This window comes from Oncorhynchus keta, chromosome 2 (assembly GCF_023373465.1).
Source record: "Oncorhynchus keta strain PuntledgeMale-10-30-2019 chromosome 2, Oket_V2, whole genome shotgun sequence".
Classification (NCBI taxonomy): Eukaryota; Metazoa; Chordata; class Actinopteri; order Salmoniformes; family Salmonidae; genus Oncorhynchus; species Oncorhynchus keta.
Window position 1 is genome coordinate 56,026,287 of NC_068422.1, and position 10,049 is coordinate 56,036,335.

General features: G+C 38.5%; 1 protein-coding gene across 2 annotated transcripts in view; it reads left to right on the plus strand.

Annotated features, from left to right (window-relative positions):
• Positions 1-7,829, plus strand: part of LOC118402518 (4-galactosyl-N-acetylglucosaminide 3-alpha-L-fucosyltransferase 9-like) — a 13,280-nt gene extending 5,451 nt beyond the window's left edge. The window contains exons 2-3 of one of the 2 annotated variants that reach the window (XM_035800744.2): positions 207-408; positions 1,566-7,829. In XM_035800744.2, coding sequence (XP_035656637.1) covers positions 1,574-2,662 — 1,089 coding nt within the window. In that variant the 5' untranslated portion in view covers positions 207-408; positions 1,566-1,573 and the 3' untranslated portion in view covers positions 2,663-7,829. Of the gene's footprint in view, positions 1-206 lie in introns of both variants that reach the window. The other variant, XM_035800739.2, reaches the window with a different exon arrangement.
• The last annotated feature ends 2,220 nt before the right edge of the window (positions 7,830-10,049 follow it).

Sequence of the window (10,049 nt, forward strand, 5' to 3'; positions counted from 1 at the left end):
ATACATGCCTCATCTGCTTAGTTCATCTGTCATACCTCATCAGAACCCAAAATGAAAGCTTGTTTTACTCTGTTTGTAAACAATGTGATTGTAAACAAACACTGTATAGCCTCAAAACATGGTTAAAACTGAAACAGTTAGGGTGCTTTCGGATACCCCCTTTTAACAAACTATTGTAACCCCACTTTGTTCTTTTTTTTCTTAAGGATACATCAATGAGATGACCTGGGAACTCAACATCAGACCAAAATCACTAGATGACTAAGGACCTCATTCCAACTGTGTGCAGCAACACCTCGTTCAAACACTACTTCAAACACTACTACTGAGCCAATGTAGAACCTGCCCCTTCAGAATTCCATGACTTTTTTCCTTGCCTGGATTTCAGCACAAAGTCAAATCTACCAGGTGTGGAATAGTTCTTTTTTTCTTTGATACTTTTGAACTAATAGTAAAACGATTTAATGCAGATTCAATGTTACATTACCTTTTTAGATATGTACTTCTCAGTGCAAATTAGAATTGTAAGACTGCCAGGGAGAGACAATGCTTTTTTACCAATCGCAAACTAGCCCAACCCACTTGGCACAGATGTCAGTTCAATGTCTAATGTTGATTAACATTTGGTTGAGATGTCAACTAATGTGAAATCAACCAAACATTTCACCATGTCAGTGGATTTAGGTTAAAAGTTGGGTGAAAAAGACAAAATCCCCTTACATTGATTACTTTTTTAAAAATCCAATCCGTTTTTCATGTTGATTCAACATCATCAGATTACATTTTTTTAAATGAAAGTGAGTGGAAACAACGTTAATGCAACCAATCTTTGCCCAGTGGGAAGCACTGTACTTTAAAAAGCTTCCAGGTCTTTCTGTCTTTATTCAAACCACACTGCACGACATGGTACAAGTTAAGAAAGTGCAAGTTAAGAAAGTGCAAGTTAAGAAAGAGGGCTGTTAGTAGTATTTGTGGACGTGGTCTCTCCACTTTGACAGAGAAGTTTGGACTTGAGGTATGTAAAGACAGCTGCTCCTCACAATCATCTGAGAAGATATTATAAATCATCACCATACTCGGTTCACAGCAGAGCAGACTTTCATAGGCCCTGTACCTTTTGCACCATAGTTTGTTTATGTTTATATCCATTGGTTATTGCAGGTATTCGAAAGGCACACTTGATTTACCTTGCCCAGCGAAGATTCACATTTGGAGCCATTTTATCGGTCCCTAGTTGAATCTCTGCCTACTCTGCAATCCGGGCGAGCTAATCTAGTGTGCCCATTCACAAATCGCCTCAACACACTTCTCACACTGCACGAGCCACAACAAAAATGTTTGCCAAACAGTTCATTGAACGTGACAAGAGAATGTAAAAGCTATTGTTTAACATTGTTGGCCCTCTCGTACTGTATAAAGGCAAGGACAGACACTTACAAACAATCTCAAACTTTTGTCAACATTCCTCTCTTCCTCTTATTCACTGGAAAGAGTCATTCTGATTAAATAAGGAATTCACAGATTTATTGAGTTTAATTTTTTTTGTTTTTTACGTATCTTTATAGGACAGAGTATGCCATCTGCACCTTTCCACAGAATTCTACGACCCCTTCTAGTTGGCACCTTCCTACTGGGCTGTTTTGTGACTCTGTTTTTGATGTACTTTAAACCGTCTACTAGCTGGCTATCAGGTCCCGTAGAGTCAACAGCATCCACAATCCGAGTTAAAAACCTCTTCTCCGCCAAGAGTGACAAAAACCTGACCACTGTACTCGTCTGGCTCTGGCCCTTTGGACAGACCTATGACCTGGGTGTCTGCAGCTCTCTGTTCAACATTGAAGGCTGTTTCATCACAGCAGATCGGAACCTATATAATAAGTCAGATGGTGTCGTCATACATCACAGGGATATCTGTACTGATCTCTCCAACCTGCCCCCCCTTCAGCGTCCCTCCTTCCAAAAGTGGATATGGATGAATCTAGAGTCACCATCTCACTCCTCTCAGCTGCCCGGTATCGAAAACCTGTTCAATTTAACTCTGAACTATCGCCAGGATGCTGATATCGAAGTGCCTTATGGGTCGATCGTGACGGCCCAAGGGGACGAGGATTTCGTGCCTCCGAGCAAAAGCAAATTGATCTGCTGGATTGTCAGCAACTGGAACCCGGATCATGTGCGAGTGAAGTACTACAACGAGCTATACAAACATATTGAGGTTCGCGCTTACGGACAAGCCTTTGGGGAGTACATTGCGGATCAAGACTACTTTCCTACCATCGCCAGTTGTAAATTCTACTTGGCATTTGAGAACTCAATTCACAAAGACTACATCACCGAGAAACTGTATAACCCACTCTCTGTAGGGACGGTGCCTGTGGTTTTGGGCCCGCCAAGACAGAACTATGAGAACTTTGTCCAAGGGGATGCTTTTATCCATGTGGATGACTTCACCTCTCCCAAAGAGTTGGCTGACTATCTCCTGCTCTTGGACAAAAATGAGGAAATGTACCTCAGGTACTTTGAGTGGCGACGGCACTTTAAGGTGAAAAAGGCATACTTCTGGGCCGAACACACATGCCTCGCTTGTGATTATCTCAGAAGGCACAAAGAGTACAAGGCATTCAATAACCTCGATAAATGGTATTGGGGTGGAACGCCTTGAAGGTCTAGAAATGGTTGTTTTGCTGTTGGAGGCATTGCTTGAAAAATATCTTCAGTCATGGACAATGCTTCAACATGTTTTTCTCAGTGGTTACAGGGGCCCAAATTAGCCATTCCCTTTTTTTATTTTGTTACCAGCCAGATTTGCTCAGCCTTACTTTGCCTATTGCTTTTTCATTCAATCATGTATTTATGTTGTAGTCATTTGCAATGCATTTAATATTTGTTTTATAAAATAACACTTTTATATTTAATCTCTGAACGTGACCACATTTGCTGCTATGTGTTTTTTTTATGATGTACTGTAACTTGGGAATCAAGCTGACATGCCACATCTTTCATCTGGCAGTATACACAATATTGTGGTGTTGAAATTGTAGTTTTTGTAATTGTAACTGGTATTTTTTCTTTTCTTTCTGTGGAATGTTCATGTTGAATTTGTTGTCCTCAGGGCACTATTGAAAATGAGTCACTGGTCTCAATGGGCTCCCAAGATTAAATGAAAGTTAAATAATACAACAACAAAAAATATTCAGTAAATAATTGAAGAAATAGTTGTTTCAATTAAAATATTTATGTACTATTTATTGAATTGAGACATTGTATGATAAAATACCATCTAAAAATCGTGATACAGTCATCTATGCAGTGTTTACTGAACTTCAAATGTAAAAGTAGTTCAGTTTTGTTATCTACTGTATATTGTACATGTGTGTGTGTTTTGAGAAATCACTCTCAATTTATTTTTGCAAGGTTGCATTTGCAAAACAAATGGATAGTCATCTTTGATCATGTATGTACAGTAATACATTGTAGAAAGAAGGAAAGATATCAAAAAAATACCGACAAAGTGTGTCAGGGGAGAATAGTGAACTTATTATGCTAATAGTGGTTTCTTAGTGGGCATTATCACATTAAATGCATTCCAGTTCTTTATAATGCCCCAAGCTCAGTTTTCATACCATTCTGTGTAAATGCTAATTTTGTCAAAATTTTCTCCACTGAACAATGCATCTAAGCAGCTCTCAGCATGATGGATGAATCGGTAACACTTTATTTGAACTGTACATAATAAGAGTCATAATATAACAAACATTTCTGAAATAGTTATAACAAATGTTATGACAACAGTTAATGTCACTTGCAGTTTTTAGTTGTTGACACCTATCAAGACTACATACATGTGTCATAACCATGAGAAATGTCGTGACAGTTTTTCCTAAAGGGTAACACTACCTTAATGAAGTAAACTATTCATAATTTCATTAGTTTAATATTGTCATAACATTATCCTACCAGCCACTAACCCTTCATTACATTTTTTTCTATAATATATGATATTGGCCTATTACATTTAGCGCCATTTAGCACTTTCATCAAGTCTAAGCACTTCACATTTCCAGTAAAAGCTCTCTGACCTCATCCACCTGCAGTGTGTAACACCCACCTGGATCATGCACAGCAGCAGTGGAGAGATAAGACGTGAATGTGCCATTCTGGAATTAGGGTATGATTAGGTGCTAGGATATAACGCGGATTAATGATCACTTTACTGTAACTGCAGATACCTTACATAATTATGTCATAATTCACCAAAATAAACACAAGGGGTGACATTTTATTAGATTTTTTTACACTTCTGTTTATAACACAATGCCAGGTTACCTACACTATAGCTAACCATTTTAGCCTTGATGTGTAAGTGACAAACTTATGTTAATAATACCTGTCAGTATGTCATGTTTACGACAATATTATGATGCTGGTATGTTGTAGCTACAGTTCAAATACAGTGTAGGAACACTTTCTTTGAAGGTTGAATACATGAAGCATTCTTATCAGCATATATAAACTATTCATAACACACCCGTGAAATCAGTAACATCGAAGACCTTAAGAGTACATTCAATAAGCATACAGTAATATTATTTGTCATTAGTGACGTTATTGAATTGTTTAAATGTGAAAATAAAAGTCCTATGAACCGGCAGATTTTGGGCAGAACAAAAAAAAAATTATTCCCTTATGTTACTTTATTGGTTCTGAAATGCTGTTTATTTTTGTACTATTTCCATTTTATGTATCACTATGCATGTTGTGTTATCATGGATACTTTTAGTTTACTTTTAAATTAATTTCCAAAATGTATAGCCAGATCTATAGATTGTATGAAGACTTGTCACAATTTTATTTATTTTATTTATTTTACCTTTATTTAACGATGCAAGTCAGTTAAGAACAAATTCTTATTTTCAATGACGGCCTAGGAACAGTGGGTTAACTGCCTGTTCAGGGGCAGAACGACAGATTTGTACCTTGTCAGCTCGGGGGTTTGAACTTGCAACCTTCCGGTTACTGACCATCAAAGATATGAACCACAGAGTTACAGACTGACCGGTCAACCGAATGGGCAATGTAACTTCTGTAGACTACATTTACATTTTATTTTATTTTATTTAACCTTTATTTAAATCAAACATAACTGTTGCTTACATGTTCTAAAAATACATCAGATATTTATAGTATCTGGCTATATGGTTGGAAAACACATGTAACATACAATCAATGTTAATTAAGGTAATAATAATAAATGTTTGAGAAGGTGAATTTAAAAGTTAAGGACATTTCAGTGTTCCGAACTACCTCCATTCCTGACATTTTCGTATCTCTAAAATTCCTACTGTAGATGCTTTATGAATGAATACACTATGAAGGTCTTTATAAATGTTACTTACACCTTCATGGATGTGTTATGAATGTGTATTATTATGTTGTTGTGAATGCTTTATGTATCAGTAACGAACATCCCTGTGCTTGCCTAGCTGTGCCACTTCCACCTGCTCCAGCACACCCCGAGACCATAACCTTGGACCTCTGCCTCGCAAACACACGTGCTCGCCCTCTTGAAACACATTTAACTAGCTGCGCCACCAAACAGGTACCAATGCAATGGTGCAGGTGGTGGTTTCAAGCTCGATACAGTCCGTATTGCGGAGGAGCCGTGGTATAGAGCGATTGAAATTTAAAGGTAATTTTCCGATTGAGCTAACGTATGCAGCAGCGTCTGTCATGAATGCAGTCTCCGCAAACATGGAAACATTGCATTTAAATTATAATCGCACTATTACCGGGGATATTCCGCTATACAGATTGAATCAAAACCTTTGTTTAACCAATTCAATTCGGTTATATATGTAACCTTCAAAGAAAGTAACCTAAATAGTTGCTGTTGAATCTTAACGCAAAACATATGTAAGACTTTCAAAATATATTGTATGCAAGATTAGTTTGTACCTGGTGAAAATACTCAACTTTCAGGTTGTTTTCATTTTGTTGTATTTACTGTGAGTGGGACCATTAGTGTAAAGAGGATGATTACAAATATTTGTTATATAGACAATAAAAAAAACAATCAGTCTATGTGTATAAACTGAAAGGTTGTTTTAAGAAGGTGGGACAAGGACACAACATAAAGCATGTCGTCCGTGTGCAGCGGGCAGCAGCCCTATAGCCTCTGACCACAGAACATCGGCTGTCATTTTTTTCCCAAATGATTCTTCATGTTGAAACGTCAACTTTCGTTGACACCCAGAAGATCTACTGCACACGACCAACGTTCGTAATGATGTGTCCCATCCTCAAAACTAGTCCACTGACATGTAGACGAGGGGAATTCTATAACTGTCTTTTTAAAAACACCCCACAGCTCTACCATTAATTAAATAACGTAGAAAGATTTTAGAAAGCAGTTCAACAGTCTTGATTGAATGGAATTTTTTCTCCCACTGTTCCAGGCTGTGATTGGTTGATACTGCTGGGACATAGCCTAGTTCCAAATACTGAATCAGACCAGCGCCAGCGGTGCATTATAGCCTGCCACCAGTCAAGGGAGAGCTGCACAGACCATAGCTAAGTCAATCAGTCAATCAGTAGATAATATTGTGGGCAGCTGTAATGTCTAGGCTAACCTTGGTTGGACTGTATTTATACTCACACTAAGTTAGCTAGCTACTAATGGACTAGCTAAGCTTTGATAACAAATTGCTAACACAAATTTTCACCAGCTATTGATGCACAAAGTGAGTAGTGTCCTGTGAGTAGACCAACTCTGCTTTGACAACAACAGCTAGCTAGTTGATTAATTTGCTGAGGTAGGTAATAATACCTATATTGCTAGTCTAAAAAACAGCAGCACATAGCCTATTAGGGTCAGCAAACCATAACATTTTTACAGCCACAGCCAAAGATTTTGACTAATAAAAAGCTTGCCTTCAGCTCAGCCACTGGCAATCTCTTGCGTTGATCTTCTGGTTATGTCAACTAATCCTATTCTCAAATTATGAAATAAAATGCATTCAATCGAGACCGTCAAATGGCATTCCAAACACTTTTGAATAATGTGTATATATTTTTTATGTTTCAGTCTCTTTTTAACTTTCGAGTGTTGCCAGCTTTGAATAATGATTTGTGCTTCAAAGCAGCTTTATGAATGAGGGGGAAAGAAAAGAGACACTTATACCGGAGAACCAGCGTTGAAGACAACAGTAATACTGTTTTGGAGAGGCCGTTTTTCTTCAAGTGAGGCAATTATACAAAAGAGAATGCAGACAGTTTTTTTTTATCCTGTTGACATGACCTAATTTCAACCCTCCTGTTGAAATTTTGCAGAGATATATAACTTTTATTCACGCATAAAAGTATGACTCATTGGCTGTCTCAAATGGAGCTATTGTGAGTTCATGAATTGTCCCAGACTGTCCCAGAATATGACTATGAAACTTCCAGGTATGGTTTCATATTGTACAGTTTCACTTCATGTATGAAACAGAGGTTTCTTGTTAAGTGTGATCTGTTGCAACAGGTTTGTTCTCTTGTTGTCTGAACTTTCTTTGTTCTTTGCACAAACATGTCAATTCTCTTTTCTGTGAGTAAGTACATTAGGAGAGTGGTGTAGGATGTGTTTTTTATTCGAGTTGGTGCAAAGTTGGTGTCCATGGACATTATCTCTGCATGAAGTGCATTCTTCATGTTTTGCTGAATCTTAATTGGGCAATGACTTTTCTGCCAGTTTACTGAAAGAGATGTTGAATCAATCATTGTAAGGTTTTTGCCAAATCATTGTATTTTGCCAATGTGTATAACTGTAGATGTCTGGTATTGTCAAGAAAATAAAGACATTTATAAAAGAGCATATGTTTTAGGGTTAGTATACATATCCATATAGATTGGAAGACACAATGTCCCTATTTACTAAGTTTAATCTTCATAAGGTTTCACTAAGAAACATAAGGCTCTATTCAATCTGTATCTTTGAAGCTGGTTCCGACAGATATTTTCGCTTATAAATTGATCTGTGGGTACCCTAGATCGAAATGGCTTGCATTGAGAGATAGCCCTGGTTCACACGGACACAGTAGTACTGTAATTTGTCTGATCTTCTGTGACATAGGATGTGAAATCTGAAACCACTTCAAGCTGGGGATGTCCCTTCTACCAAAAAAGTGTAAACAAATCAATATATATATATATTTTAGCCACTCTTTGCACCATCTTGGCATTCTCTTAACCAGCTTCATGAGGTAGGTCACCTGGAATGCCTTTAAATGAACAGATGTGCCTTGTTAAAAGTACATTTTTGGAATTTCTTTCCTTCTTATTGCATTTGAGCCAATCAGTTGTGTTGTGACAAGATACACAAGATAACCCTATTAGGTAAAAGACCAAGTCTATATTATGGCAAGAACAACTCAAATAAGCAAAGAGAAACGACAGTCCATCATTACTTTAAGACATTAAGGTCAGTCAATATGGAATATTTAAAGAAGTTTGAAAGTTTCTTCAAGTGCAGTATAAAAACCATAAAGCGCTATTATGAAACTGGCTCTCATGAGGACTGCCACAGGAAAGGAAGACCCAGAGTTACTTTAGAGTTCATTAGAGTTACCAGCCTCAGAAATCGGCAATTAACTGCACCTCAGATTGCACCTCACAGAGTTCAAATAACATACACATCTCAACATCAACTGTTCAGAGGAAACTGCATGAACCAGGTCTTCATGGTCGAATTGCAGCAAAGAAACCACTACTAAAGGACACCAATGAGAAAAAGAGACTTCCTTCGGCCAAGAAACATGAGCAATGAACATTAGACCAGTGGAAATTTGTCCTTTGGTTTGATGAGTCCAAATTTGAGATTTTTGGTTCCAACCGCTGTGTCTTTGTGAGATGCAGAGGAGGTGAACGGATGTTCTCTGCATGTGTGGTTCCCAACGTGAAGCACATAGGAGGAGGTGTGATGGTGTGGGGGTGCTTTTCTGGTGAGACTTATTTAGAATTCAAGGAACACTTAACCAGCATGGCTACCACAGCATTCTGCAGCGATACGCCATCCCATCTGGTTTACGCTTAGTGGGACTATCATTAGTTTTTCAACAGGACAATGGCCCAACACACCTCCAGGCTGTGTAAGGGCTATTTGACCAAGAAGGAGAGTGATGGACTGCTGCATCAGTTGACCTGGCCTCCACAATCACCTGACCTCAACCCAACTGAGATGGTTTGGGATGAGTTGAACCGCAGAGTGAAGGAAAAGTAGCCAACAAGTGCTCAGCATATGTGGGAACTCCTTCAAGACTATTGGAAAAGCATTCCAATGTGAAGATGGTTGAGAGAATGCCAAGAGTGTGCAAAGCTGTCATCATGAAGTATATTTTGATTTGTTTTGACTAATTCTTATTTAGAATAACGGCCTACCCCGGACGTTGCTGTGCCAATTGTGCGCAGCCCTGTGGGACTCCCAATCACTGCCATATGTGATCCAGCCTGGATTCAAACCAGGGACTGTAGTGATGTCTCTTGCACTGAGATGCAGTACCTTAGACTGCTGCGCCACTCAGGAGCTAATGCTAACTGTTAAGGCTAACTGCCTTAATTTTTCCAGGAAAAGTAACTGCTGCCTTGGCACCAGCTAATGATGATCCATAATAAATACAAATACAAACAGTGGACTAATGAAGAAAATACTCAAATACAATGAGTGTATGAAACATTAAGGACACCTGCTCTTTCCATGACGTATAGACTAACCAGGTGAATCTGGTGAAAGCTATGCTCTCATATTGATGGTAAATCAGGGTTTTTAAGTATTGAGACAATTGAGTCATGGATTGTGTGTGTGACATTCAGAGGGTGAATGGGCAAGACAAATATTTAAGTGCCTTTGAACGGAGTATGGTAGTAGGTGCCAGGCGGTTTGTGTCAAGGACTGCAACACTGCTGGGTTTTTGAGGCTCAAAAGCTTCCCATGTGTATCAAGAATAGTCCACCACCCAAAGGAAATCCAGCCATCTTGACACAACTGTGGCAAACATTGGAGTCAACATGGGCCA